Genomic DNA, 14,560 nt, shown 5'->3' with positions numbered 1-14,560 from the left:
AATATAATATATTATATTATAAAAATATAAAAATTATAATATATTATAATGTAATATATTATATTATAACGAATGAAGAATTTTGCGAATTATTCGAATAAAGAATTTTTCTTTATTTCTTTTTATATTATATTATATTATAACGAAAGTATTATACGAATTATTCGAATAAAGAATTTTTCTTTATTTCTTTATATTATATTATAATATATTATAATAATATAATATACATATTATTATTATATTATATTATTATATATAATAATATTATATAATAATATAATATTATAATATTATATATAATAATAAAGAAAAATTCTTTATTCGAATAATTCGTAAAATTCTTCATTCGTATAATACTTTCGTTACATACAGGGTGATTGTTCTTAAGATGATAGTTTAGTTACATAGGTGCGAGAAAAAGTTATCAATCTTTTAGGCACTTTGCGTAATCGTTTAAGTTGCTTGGTCGTTTTGCAACGTGGGACTAGCTCGTTCCAATAGATGTCCTGAATCGGAGGCTGCTCGTGACGAATTTCGGCTTCTTCGTTCGTCTCGGCGTCATTTCTCGACGTGCAAAGCTCGGACAGGCACAGCGCCGCGTAGTAAACGATCTCAACGCAGCTGATTAAACTGCAGCCGAGAAAGAATTCGCATATCCCACCAAAGTCACCTAAAAAAAAAAAAGAAAAACCATTATTCCCGACCGAGTATTGTCGCGCAGTAATTTGTACAGTATCGGCATGGAATAATTTATTTGGAGCGACACAGAAATTGAAGTGTACTAACTCAAATACTGATACCACTTGTAGGTGACGTCCAGCTTCAGATATGGAGTGCCGCCGTGGATGAAAAAGATATGCAAGATGCTGTGATTCACGTCTGCCCTAAGAATTGTAGAAACATATCGTATGAAATACAAATTTGTCGGTATTGTATTTTTCAATTTATTTACTAAATCTGCTTACTCCGAGTCGGTCTCGAATTGCTCGGGATTCGCAGGGTACATGTCGTTTCTGACATTGTAAGTTAGGTCGTTGCACGGGGGATAACACACTTCGCAATAGAGCGTTGTATTTTCTTTTATTAAATGTTTCAGCGACTTCTTCGGGTAAGGCACGACAACGCGTCTGTTCTCTGCGATACATCGAAAGATTTAACGGAATATTTAAACGTCGAAGCATCGCACAGACTATTCTTGAATTTTTAACATTAAAAATTTAAGATTATATTGAACTGTTAGAATCGATGCTTTCAATTCGAATTACAAACATTTTACCTTTGTATTTTCCGATGCACGGCACGTCTTCCAAAGTGCAAGTCCTGTTGTATCCTACAGAATCATGCGAAAAGATGGCAGAAATTCATTTCGAGACAACAGTAAAAGTAATATCGAATATACGTACACGTAACAACCCTATACAGTAAATTCTCCCTAATCGACCCTCTCAGCTTGGAAACAAAAATGGACAATTTGGGAAGAGGGGGTACAATTAAATTAACCTTGCGGCTCGTTTTTATAGTTGTTGACAATCGGTAACTATAAAAACAAACCGCAAAGCTCGAATAATCGTATTATTGAAATGTCTATATATAGTTCTAAGTATTTGTTAAATGCATGCTTAGATTCTAGTTTCATTATATCTTGCGGTATGACCCTTGGAGGATCGTACATTTATAGATCGGCTCACCGATGCGACATTCGAGCCGGAGACGACGCTGCCAGGGCAATAAATGCACAGGGTAACGATAATCACTTGCATGTGCTTATCCTGTGCCCCAGGCAACTTTAGAAAGAAAAACTACGCTACCTCGTCAGTCGAACGACAGCATTCGCAAGAGTAATTGCATTTACTCGGTTGTCTCCTTATCCTATTTCTTTAGATCTTCTACTCACCTTGTTTCGGTTAACGAAATAAAATACTATTTTGCTCCAAAAAATAACAGTTCGAGTTCCTTGCTTATGCATAAGCACCGATACCCAACACGTATATCCTCTTCCAAAATTCATTACATTTTTGTTTCCAAGTTGAGCGTCGATTAGGGAGAATTTACTCTATTTGCTAAATAAACCACTTACTTCGAAGCATTGATAAATAAATAAATAAATAAAACTGCAAGCTACGAGTCTGCTGCGTAGATTCGCAAATTTGCGAAGCCAGAAAATTGATAAGTGCGATAATATCTCGACTCACGTTTCTCGAGGCCTAAGTCGGGATAGAAGAACGGCTTGCAGTTGCAAAACTTCCATATGTCCTCCATCCTGCACGCGACAATGCAGTCGCTGGACGAGTAAAATTTATATACCGTTGGATTCTCGTTCCTGAAGATGCAATTGCGCGTCCCCACTGGATACGATCGGATCGAATCGCTGCCGGACAGGCCGAGCGCTGTCAATATCAGGTATCCTTTTGTCAGCGGGGCAAGCAACAGCTCTGTCACACCGCCGCTATTCGCGTCCGGGTAATGACGAGGACCAAACACCATCACCTGACGAATATATCGAGACGACATCATTGGTCGCCGGATCTTGAATGACAAGGTCATCGTTCATTTTCATGCGCCACTGTAAACTTTGTTGACGAGTCTGACTCGTCGAGAGCTGTTTTCGGCGAACACCGTGCAGTAAATATACTGCAATATAATAATAATTGGAATTATTCAGTTGAGTCACTCGTGCGTCGATAGTGGTTTATTTACAATGTTCGAGATGCCCCATCCTTCCACATTCTCGACAGTACCGATGACAAGCAGTATATGAGCAGTATTCGGTATAGCAGTGATCTCGCACGGCTTGCACATAACTGTTCAGTTGAGCCACGTTAAATAGTATTTTTCGGACGCATCGAATTCCGTTTTGTTTGTATGTCAAGGGGGTTATAGTGCACGATTATACGCATATTTCAAACTATCTTCATTTAATGTTCTCTCAATGCTGTCGTACTACGTTCGATTTTGTTTTTTAACCGTAAAGTGATAACTAGACTGCGGATTTTACGCGTTTATGATAAAAATGAGTAACTTAAGCGTGCAAATAAGTATTAGGTCTACCGGAAAGTTCTGTCCGATAGTGTCACTTCAAGTTTCAATCCATATGCACATGTTGATTTGAGACATATACGACTATCTCTCTTTATCATTGCATTTACACGCATGTACTCTCCTAAATAAACTGAAACAAAGATGTCTCATGTCGTTATTAAGTGAGACGCGATCGCGAAAACATGGCTACCGATGATAATGCCAGACCACATGCTGCTTTGGCGACTCGTCAGAAAATCGCAGAGCTAGGCCGGGAAATTCTGTCGCATCCACCATACTCCCCGGACCTAGCACCCTCCGATTATCACTTGTTTCTCTCTTTGCAAAACTTTTTACAGGAAAAAAATTCAAAACTGAAGCTGAGGTCAACCAAGCACTGGTTGAGTTCTTCGCCTCTAAAAATAAATCATTTTTTAAAAATGGCATTTACAAGTTGCCATCACGCTGGCAAGAAGTCATAAGTAACGATGGAAAGTATATTCTACAATAAATATTATTAAATGTATGAAAATTGTGTTATATTTCAATTCGAAAACGGACAGAACTTTCCGGTAGACCTAATATAATTTAAAACAGTGGACAGCTAAAAAAAACCATGAAAGTTGTGATCAAAGGAAGAAAAAAACTCGTGTTTATCTTCTTTATCCTACAATTGATGCAGGCAATATTTCTTTTGCGCAAAGACTACGGATGTTCATGTAATATAAAAATTGTCTTCGTTAATAGCAACAAACACGAGTCGAATAGAAACTTCTTTCTTCCTTTAATAATTTCAAAATAATACGTACGTGCACCTAAAGTTTTTAAACAGTCTCGTTTCCTTCAATTTGATCTATCAGTTTTTACAATAAATTCATAAAATCCGCAGAATGCATAACAGTCCCCGATATTCGAACTAATTGTAAGTTTAATTTTGTAACATCGTGGGCACCGTGATCTCCTGAGGGAGGAAATCCTCCGCACCCTTTACGGTCAATATAATTGTCAGAATTATTAGAATCGTGAACTTTTGCAGCAACGACGTTAATATTTTCCGTGATTCTCAAGGCATTGTTCCGGTGCAATTTACACCGTGTACTCTCTAACTAAATAATAATAGTTCGCGTATCATATTCTGAAATCTAAAAGGTAATTTAGCACGTTCAATAAATAAATAATAATAATTATTATTATAACAAAATCTACAGTCAATTATCAGGAAGCCAGCGGTATGCGATAACTCCGTCTTAATTCTTCGCGAAACATAGCAAAATTGAACGAGCTCGCGGAAATAAATAGAAAGTCACGCGCAGAACCACTAAGCGACGGTGAATTAAAGCGTGCGCGATTACAGCTAAATCGATCGGTACGTTTCTGCCGAAGAAAATAGCCCGTGTTTCAACGAGTCGCGTCAAGAAGTGCCGAGAAATGTTTCGGAATTCGCTGAAATGCATCGTCTGGAGGCGGAACCGGCGAAAATCTTTGACGAAAAACCCGATTACGGTTTATTTTTCCAAATTGCGCCGCCGCTGAATAAAACGCGACCTATAAAAGAATTTATTCCTCCCCCGTCCCGCGCGCGCGCGCGTTTCCCCGTCACCGTTCATTTTCTTCGTCCGTTTCGCTTCGAGCGAGCTCGAGGCTCGATTCCGGAGTCGAGCACCGGTGGAAAACACGCGGCAACGAAATAATTGAGCGATAAACTTTTTTTTCTGTTCGCGAAATGACGGTTTTACGGCGAGGCTGCTTAGAATTGTTAAATCACACGAACCGCGGGACGATGTAACGGGCCGCTGGTCCCGCTGCAACTGCTGCTTTTTTACAATGTAAAACGGAACACTGTACGCCGGCCGCTAATGACTTTTACCGTCTTTTTTGCCGGCGGACGTGCGCACTACAAAACGCAATAATCGTTGATGACCGGTCTCGAAAAAGGATAGTGATTAAGGGCAGCGCGATCGCGCGTGATCGTCGTTATCGCCGCGAGAGTAGATCGCGGATCTACGCGTTCGCGTCACTTGCATAGTTTCGCGCGGCGTCGAGCATTTTTATTTCGGAACGCAAGAATATGTTCTTATTGGTGCGTGGTAACGAAGTTCCTCGCTTACCTTCATGCGAAGCGATGATTTTATCGCTTCGGTCCAGTGTTTCCCAATCTTTTTGTGCTCGCGATATCACTTGCGAAATATTGGGTTCACAACTAAGTAATTGCCGATTTCAGTTATACATGTCTCTCATTCCCATTTTTATGATATCCGTAAATGTTATATTATAAAATTATTATTATTATTATTATGTTATTTTTTATTATCCGTGAATGTTAGCAACTGGACAAATTGAATGCAGCGGTCAAGGAAAAGCGACCAGAATTGGTCAATCGTAAAGGTGTCATTTTCCACCAGGACAATGCTAGACCGCACACGTCTTTGTCCACTCGGCAAAAATTGATGGATATTGGTTGGGAATTGATGTTACACCCACCATATAACTCTGATCTCGCGCCATCGGATTACCATTTATTTCGATCCCTGGACAACTCCCTTCGTGGTAAAACTTTTAACGATGATGACGCTGTAAAGTCTCACTTAACTCAGTTTTTGGCCGAAAAGGATCAGACTTTCTACGAGCGTGGAATTTTCAAGTTGTCGGAGAGATGGCAAAAGGTCATCGAACAAAATGGAAAATACATTAAAGATTAAACTTCATTCCAAGTAAAAAAAAAAATTGTATTTCATTGAACAAATCGGCAATTACTTAGTTGCCAACCCAATAGTTATCTTTTCGTTACAAGTCATAAGGTGAGGACGAAAATTTGTGTTTACAGTAATTTCTGCCAGAAATGTTCCGAGGTCGGAATTGAAAAAAACCGGCAAATCTGAAAATACTAAGTCGCGGTTCTTCGGATCTCGCGGCTCGTTTTTACGGAAACTCGAGGCAGTCGGCAAAAAAGGCAGCGGCCAGCATGCCGGTGTACATTAGTATGAATTCACAGTAATGCTAGAATAAAGAAGATTGCTCAACTTTTTTATTTATAACTTTTTGCCACCATTCGAAGGCAATTCGGAGGCCACGTGCCACGATTCGACGGTCGCGTACCTAGTGCGTAGGATTAGCACAGAAAAATTCACAGCAACCCGAAATTTGGCATTTCCGGGAGAAATTACTGTATTTGAAATGACAACGGTACTCGATCGTTGTTACAATTTATTATTGATTTCAAACTTTATTTTCAATTCTATAATATCAAGATATACTAAAAAACTTTCTTTATTCACATTTTCTAAATTCGTAGCATAATTTCTTTATTCGCGGACGAATATTAAACAAGGCCGCTCTAAGTTCTTCATTCAAAGAGAATAACCACGCTTTTTTACTTTGACGCTTTTACTGCCACGTCGGTCATAGATGGGTGACAAATGGTTTTTTAACGAACTTGGTACTCGATGTTTAGTATATTATTACTATTAAATGACTACTAAATGACTAATTACTATACTATTAAATGAATCAAAATTATTTTGTATCTATGAAATACAATATCGAATAAAGAATTTCATTCATTTCATTAACAATATTTACGGATATGAATAAATATTGTACATCTTCATTGTTAGCACAATTTTAAGAAAATTCCTGCACTGGTAGGGAAACACTGTTCAGCCAATGGAATGAATTCTCTAGAAACCTGTATACATATACTTACTCGGTAATTACCTTGAAACCAACCGTAGGCAATAGAGAGTAGAAATAATCATCCAGCATCGGGTCCAAGGTTATGTCAAGACCATAATCGAAGCCCACGTCTTTCACAAGCTCCAAACTGTATAAATGCATCAATTTTAGTCAGAGAAACTTGTATATAAAACGCGGTGAAATAAAGTTGAAAATTGAAAGTCGAGAGAGTATCTCACTGTCTATCGTCGTTAGGATGGTAATTGAAAGTGCAGCAGAACCCATTCTGCGTTCTCCTGAAGGAAAAAATGTCGGAACAGTTTCTCTGATCGCCGTGGAATACGCAAGTCACTAGCAGACTGGCGCATTCTGGTGTCAACTGTAATTTCACATTAAACATTACCTATCCCGTAGTTTCGACAAAAAAAAACGCTGCTCGAAAATAGTATTTAAAACTCACGTATTTCATTACTTCGGCAATATCGTAATCGTCGCCGTAAAACATCGACAACAGCGTAATAATTCCTTCGTAATCTTTCACACTTTTTATGTCGTCATCGTACAGGTGGCCGAGATCGCGGATCGCGTGGAGTATTTCCTCGACAGTCATGTTCGAGATACTCGCGTCGAACCTATTCGCAAATTGATCGCTGGACTGCGGATCTTTACGCAAGATCATTGATCGCTAGATGCAGAAACTACAAAGACACTTATTTCTTTTCTTGGTCATTTTAATAACTTGACATTAGCGCGATAATATTTCCAGATTCTTCAAATGTTTCTGCTATCTTGCATTTGATCCAGTCATTTCGATCGTAAATGCGTAAAATCCGCAGTCCGTTAGTCGCTTTTAAATGCGATTAGAAACGTTGCGACAAAGTTCAAGCATCGACTCTGCTGTTCTTTATCGTTAGACCGAGATGCCGAGCTTCGTAGATCGAACGTTACCAGCATAATTTCTCACGCATATTAAAATTTCATTTCGGCAAGAAGATCTTGAAAGCAATCGACGACGTTCCACGGGGTGGGTGAAAAGTTCCTCGGAACTTTTCCCAGCGGCCCGATTTTCCGCGAAGAAATGTTCTCATCGCCGCGAACCACATCACCGAATCACCGTGTATTATATTAAGTTTCGCTAAATTGCCGGGAATTTGATAAATTAGCCGAGCTACTATACAATCCGCGCAAGTTCGCGTTCATCGAGGCCAAGCGCGAATCGATAGCTTCGACAACATTCTACTCTGGAATAATAATTGCGGCGAGCACGGTGATTATTAAAGCGATTAGAGATCGCGGGACGAAAAGGCCGCCGCGGTTTCGAGCGCGATCATTGAAATTATCCGCGGAACGAAATCGACGCGGCCGAGAGCATACGATCGCATCGCTTGAAAAAAAAAAACACTGTTCCTCGGCCTCGCGCTGTATTTATTCCGCGCATTTATTGTTATCTGCTTCTCACATGTCGGTCGCCAGCATTGTCGCCTTGCGGAGACTGATTCTGTTGACGCTGCAGATCGCGATTCCTGCAAGCGCAAATTTCTTTAATGGCGTTCCGACTCGAGAGCTTGGGATCGATTGGCCGAGGAAATTTCGAAATTGCATACAGTCGGTGTAGAAAGTACTTTTTTAAAACCTTTTAACGCTAAACCAACCGACCACTAAAAATGACTGAAATATATAGGGTGACCCTTCCTCGCAAACCGGAAATGGGAAGTTCCTGGGATCATTTGAAGTAACTTTTTCCTTAGCGAAAATGCAACCCGTGGCTTTGTTTACGAATTATTAACGAAAAACACTGACCAATGAAAGGCGAGCTCGCCTAGCGCTCGGCGGCCAAGCCAATGAGCGCACGAAGCCCAGTTCCGATTCGACCGCTCGACCGCTGGCGCCGTTGGCTCGGCCGCCTCGCGCCACCTGAGCTCGGATTCGACCGCTCGACCGCTGGCGCCGTTGGCTCAGACGCCTCGCGCCAGCTGAGCTGGGATTCGACCGCTGGCGCCGTTAGTTCGGCCGCCGTCGCGCCAGTTGATCTTGCCTCTCATTAGTCACTCTTTTTCGTTAATAACTCGTAAACAAAGCCGCGGATTGCATTTTCGCTAAGGAAAAATTTACTCCGAATGACTTCAGGATCCTCCCATTTCCGTATTACGAGACATTTTTTGGACACCCTGTATTTGAACCTTTCGCCATTGTTATTATAAGTATGCCGAAAGAGTCTTCACAATTTCAGCAACGTCGAATTTAAAAATATGAAACCGATCTTTTTACCGGCACGGTAGATTCAGCGTTAAAACGGTATAATTATCTATTGAAACGAGTATAGCTCGTGGGGCTCGATTATGAAAAGTTCGTTTCGCTTTAAAAGGCATACGGATAGCTTTCACAGCGACTGTAGGTATAATCGAGGAAAGCATCCGGTTTGATATTTGCATTGCATAATAGAAGTAAAACGGCATTACCCGTGTTTTGTAAGCCGACAAAGAGTTTCACAAGATAGTAAGAACGAGAACCGTCTCGAAGCTTGACACTGCTTGTTCCTCCAGGAGATTTCAAATTGAAATTTGCGTTAAAGGAATTCCATGCTTTTAATTGTAATTGAAACAAGCGGAACGACGGAACCGGAAATTACGCGGAAGAGAGGTGCTTTAATATTAAACGAGGAAAATCTGAGAATTATCACTGGCATTTATTAAGATGGAACAGTTGGTTTTCGACCGAGTAGCTGGTTCCGCGGAGAAGTTTTTAAATGATTTGCCGTTGTTTACGGTGGGCAGCGCTGTTTGAAATTCGTGCCGTAGAGATTGCTGGAAACCTTAAGCAGGAATTTAATCTAGCGCCGCGACGTAACTGCCGAAACGAAATTGTGCATCGAATGAATCGCGATCATAGCGAAACGATTTTGTTCCTCGTCCTCGTTTTAACAAAAGCTCGCCAACGGAGCCCGTGGATTTTTCAATAATTTCCCGTTGTTTACAATCGATTTGCGGGATGGGAAGCAATTGGAAGTTCCAGGAGTCTGGCAATCCGGCGTGATTTGCTTTAGTAATACCGTTTAATTAGACTTCTCGTTCCCGTTGAATTTAATAAAGCGGACCCACCGGCGAAATAAGGTTTCCCTCCCCCCCTTCGTTCTTATTTCGTTTCATTCTTGTAAATGCATCCGTAAAAAAGCGCATCTGCATAAACAACCGCGGTCCAACTCCAAGTAATCCCAAGCCGTTAAAATTGTGCCGAGCAAAATTATCATGGCGGAATATTTACCGGGGAACTCTATGTGCTCGGTGGGAAAATCGTTCGAATCTTGCGTGTCCTTTATGGACGAGGTGAAATAATCCTTGTAAATCAACGGGATGAAAGTCCACATCAGCCACAGAATTAGCCCGTAAGCAATTGTCCATAGAAACCTGCAAAAAGTCTACCTCAAGCAACAAAACTATGCCGATTCAAAATGAATCAACGACAATTAAATAGGAACTGCTTCAAACATCGTCGAGACGTCCATTTAATTGTCCATTCAAATTGGTTGCATTTTTCTGCATTCGTCTGCGAGAAAATGTACAACGAGAGCGCAACAGTGTGTACAAATTTACGAACAGGACATTTTAAATGCTGAATTCACCTCCATGAATTTTCTTTTATCGAGATCGTCGATTCTGAAATAATCTTTTCACATTCGTTTGCAGGAAAATACGTGCTGAGAAAGCTCTACGAGCGCTTTAAAACAGCTGCAGTTTCGTTTGACATTCTCAAAGATATGAAAACTGTAAGCTTCCGTGCAATCGGAACAGTCTAAACGGAAACAGAAAAATGTGCAATTTGTTTCAAGTATTGGATCGTTTGGGAAATTGTTTTGTGTCTCAACAAAATTGTAAAGTGTATTATTGCAAGCTTATTAGTTAGATAGAAATTGTGATTGTTCAGATAAATAGTAAAGTTTATTATTTAGATGAACATTGTGATTGTTTAGATAAATTGTAAAGTTTATTATTTAGATGAACATTGTGATTGTTTAGATAAATAGTAAAGTTTATTATTTAGATAAAAAAATATATTTCTTAGGATTCATTTTTTATTTAAAACTAAATAAGATCGAATATAATTTGAACTGTTGATATGGAATAAATTCGACGGTCGTTCGAGCGCGTCTAGCAAACGAGACAAGAAGGAGAGCTGAAATATCGGCTGACGAGCGATCGTCGTCGCGTTCTTTCTCCGAAACACTTGAAAATTGATGGCTCCGCGGTGACTCTCGCGATCGAACTTGCACGCCGTGTACACGCGTCGAACGGTCTAATCAAATTTTCATATTCCAGTGTCCCGTAAAATGATCGGGCGTCGAGAGACGTCGGGGACAACGGTTTTAAAATAGCGGGCGACGCTCTTTTTCCGAAGCGCGTAAAACGCGTTCGGCCCCGTCATTAAATAAGGCTGATTGCGACGCGGCGCCCCATCAAAAATAATACTTAAAACCCTGCCGTAAAAGCCGTACCCCGGGGTTCATCCCGGCCGAGAAATGAGATACTCCTTTATCGCCGAATTTCGCGGCGCGAGCATCTTTTTACGCCCGACGGCGGAATTGTTTCGCGAAGGAGACTGCAACTTTTTCGGAGTACATACGTCGGAATATCGATTCGCTGCTTTGCCGAGCTTCTCATTTCGCCCGGTAAATTTTCCTGTCCGTCGGCTTAATCAATTCTTGAGCATACGCGATCAGGAGCGGGAGGACGAAACACCGGCGCGACGCACGCGTACTCCGTGTCGCAAGATGCCGCGAGATTTACGGCTGTGTATCCAAAGGCTCGCGAAGAATTACACGCGTCCCGAGCAACTTTTTCTAAGCTTTAATCTGCTGGAACTTGGAACAGCGTGCTACGCCCCGCGAGCTGTAATTCCGCAAAGTATGACCCGCCAGGCGCAAAAACCGTCCCGACGACTGCCTCTTTCCGTAGGACAATGAAATTTGCTGTTCCTCGTGGCTTTCGAGAGACTGAAAGGGACAGGAAAAAAATAAAACAGTGCGATAGGAACGGGTTAATGGAGGAAAAGGTTAAAAGCGAGGCGGTTTATTTGTTCGCAGTGTTTCTGGAAACGTTGTTTATCGCTGCGACGGCCGGCTCAAGAATTCCATGGAAAGTGAAGTATTTCGCTTGATCGAATTAAAATTGGAAAGTCCGGTTGCACGTCGTCGGTAGACCGCGGGGATTTGTCGAAAACAAGGAAACGTATAAATTAACACGATCTAATAGCGTATTTATTTTCTTATCAGGGTTAGTAATCCTTTTGTTGGCGAAGGACGCGTTTCTTTAATTTTAGTAGAACGACGTGCGAAAATGAGAATTTGCATAAAAAAATTCTTACGTTCCGCGGATCCTAATCAAATTATAAAGATACAATAGGGTAGCCTAAATATTAATTTTCAAATCTGAATAAATAATTTCGTTACCTATATGGCATCGGTGTCCTGGCAGTCGATGTTTTAAAAGAGGAAACTTACAAAGAAATTATATCTAGCAAAAAAATGAATCTTTCGTTGTCTAAAACGTTGCCTAAATGCGGTAAAAATTGTCTAAACTCATGCGCGGCGATTTAGGTGTTTAAAAATACCCAAACCTCGACAGCACCTTTTTCACCTATCAAATTTTTCACAACTTGAATCTGTCTACGAGATAATAAAAGATCGTCACATTTAAAGAAACATTGTCTCCTAAATACGACCTACGTTTACTGACCTAATTTTCTGTTAAGATAATTTGGAGTTAAGTTAACCTGTAGTAACCTTGTAATTTATTTAATTTGTCGTTTTAACATTTTCGCACGCACAGATCACGTTTGCAGACGTAAGTCGAAATTCTAGTAAATACCGAAACCAAACATTCTAGGTTGTCCGGAAAGTTCGTGCCGATTTTCGGTAGGTAGCGTGAGAGACCTGACTGAATATATCACAATTATTGAAAACAAATGACATGTGTGCATATTCTAAAAAGAGATAACTTCAGCCATATTTGGAAAAAAGCTTGGTTACGATTCGTTAATTTTTATCAGTTTTGTACGCCTTAGAATACGTTGGCACACAAAGTGCATTATAGGCATTTAATGCTTTTCTTTTTCCGAAAGGGCAGAAATGCCGCACAAGCGGCAGATAAGATATGCGCTGTTTACGGCGAGGATGCTGTAGCCGAAAGAACTGTGCGGAAGTGGTTTGCTCGGTTTAAAGCTGGAAATTTCGACCTTGAAGATCAAGAACGCCCAGGTAGGCCGTCCACCACAGACGAAGATACGATTGGAACAGAAATCGAGAATAACCCACGCTCAACATTACGTCAATTAGCAGGAATGCTAAATAAATCAAGATCAACCATCCGCGATCATACTGTGAAGCTTGGCTCCAATATTTAAATGAGCTGCGTTTTAATTTTCCTAAAAAATCGGCACGAACTTTCCGGACAACCCGATATTATCTGGAATTACGAACACACGCAATCGAAGTTAAAAGATGTCCACGTGTATCTACCCCTGACCGAAAGAATAATATTCGGTCGGGTGATATCATAAAAGTTGCCGAGTTTTCGCGTGAACGATCGCTGCGGAGAATCGTCGGAGCTATCAAGCGGGAATTAAACGGAAGCGGGGAAACAGGCGAACGAAGGTACCGAGGATGCGCCGTTATTACTTTAATGTGCAGGAATCGGAAGTGCGAGCGCGGGAGCATCGTGCGGTGTATCTATCCGCGGAAATTTCAATTTACCTCACGGTCCACGTAGCCCGATCTTCCACGAGATACTTGAGGCCCATCATAGTGGAATGCTTGCAGTAGAGGTTGAAGTATTTTATTAATGTTTGAAAGCGGCTTGATTGTGCGGAGCGTTTGCGTGTAACCCGGCCGGCCCGTCCATACGAAACGGCGAGTTTTCCCCTGTGTTGCGGCCGCGCAGTCGGCATTTCCCTGTTCTTTGTAGCCGTCGTTCGCGTAACGAGAACGCGCCGGCCGGAATGCCGGATTTCGGGATAGGAATTCGGATAGCCTGCGTACGCGCCGCAAATTCTACGGAGATCGGGAGACTCTAATTAGCTGCGGTTGTTCGCGGAAATAACGCGGACCGCCGCGAACCGATCCCGCCGAAAGAAACATTGTCCGAGGCCGGCTAATTACGATTAATCCAATCGAACGTCCAATTACGCCGGGGGCTTCCAACAAACGGAAACTCCCGTCGATATTTTCCAGCGCGATTCGATACTTTTCCACAACGGGCTGTATCGAACGCGCGATCCGCGCGTACACAACGTTCTCTTCCAATTTGAATCGCTTCAAAGCCGAGTCCTCCCGCTTGGAAAATTTTCGGTCGTTTTCGACCCGATGTAAAGAATGTGTCAAACATTGTAGCAACAGCTGCCTTCCATCCAAGCTCGATCGCGACAACAAAAATCGGGGAGCGACGTTTCGGCGTGTCTCCTTTTAAAATATTAACAAAATACGGCGTCCTTTTCAACGATGCGTCGGACGCGTCGACTGAGATTCGAAAAATTCACGATTCTCTATAAAAGCCGTCGGCCGATTCTTCGATGACGGCGCAACGTTGCCGTTCGAACGACGCGCGAGCGCGACTGAAAATTCACGGAAAATTAAAAGCCATCGGATCGTTCGGCTGGAGGAAACGTTTCGAGGGACCTTTTTAGCAACCGCTGTGTAAACCGATAAGAAACGAACCGGGTGGAAATAGTCTACGCGAAAGGGAAGAATGCTTCGTACGAAGAGACGGTTTCAAAGAAATCCGGGCTCCCGGCCTCGAAACAGACTCGGCCCTTTCGATGAGCGAATGCACAATGCCGGGCGGTATAGTTGCCCGTTACGCGACGATCCTCTATCAGG

General features: G+C 41.5%; 1 protein-coding gene across 1 annotated transcript; it reads right to left on the bottom strand.

The window, feature by feature from the left end:
• Positions 1-332: 332 nt before the first annotated feature.
• LOC117221720 (sodium channel protein Nach-like) lies at positions 333-14,560 on the bottom strand. The gene is made up of 11 exons (XM_076523458.1): positions 13,439-14,560; positions 9,955-10,097; positions 8,153-8,216; positions 7,154-7,325; positions 6,933-7,072; positions 6,736-6,841; positions 2,196-2,490; positions 1,280-1,333; positions 969-1,137; positions 790-887; positions 333-673 (listed from the first exon to the last, which is right to left on the bottom strand). The coding sequence occupies exons 1-11, from the start codon at positions 13,630-13,632 to the stop codon at positions 387-389; spliced, it is 1,722 nt and encodes a 573-aa protein (XP_076379573.1). The 5' UTR covers positions 13,633-14,560; the 3' UTR covers positions 333-386.

The sequence above is a fragment of the Megalopta genalis genome, chromosome 7 (genome assembly GCF_051020955.1).
Source record: "Megalopta genalis isolate 19385.01 chromosome 7, iyMegGena1_principal, whole genome shotgun sequence".
Classification (NCBI taxonomy): Eukaryota; Metazoa; Arthropoda; class Insecta; order Hymenoptera; family Halictidae; genus Megalopta; species Megalopta genalis.
Note: the sequence above shows the minus strand (reverse complement) of the source record. Positions and strands in the feature narration are given on the sequence as shown.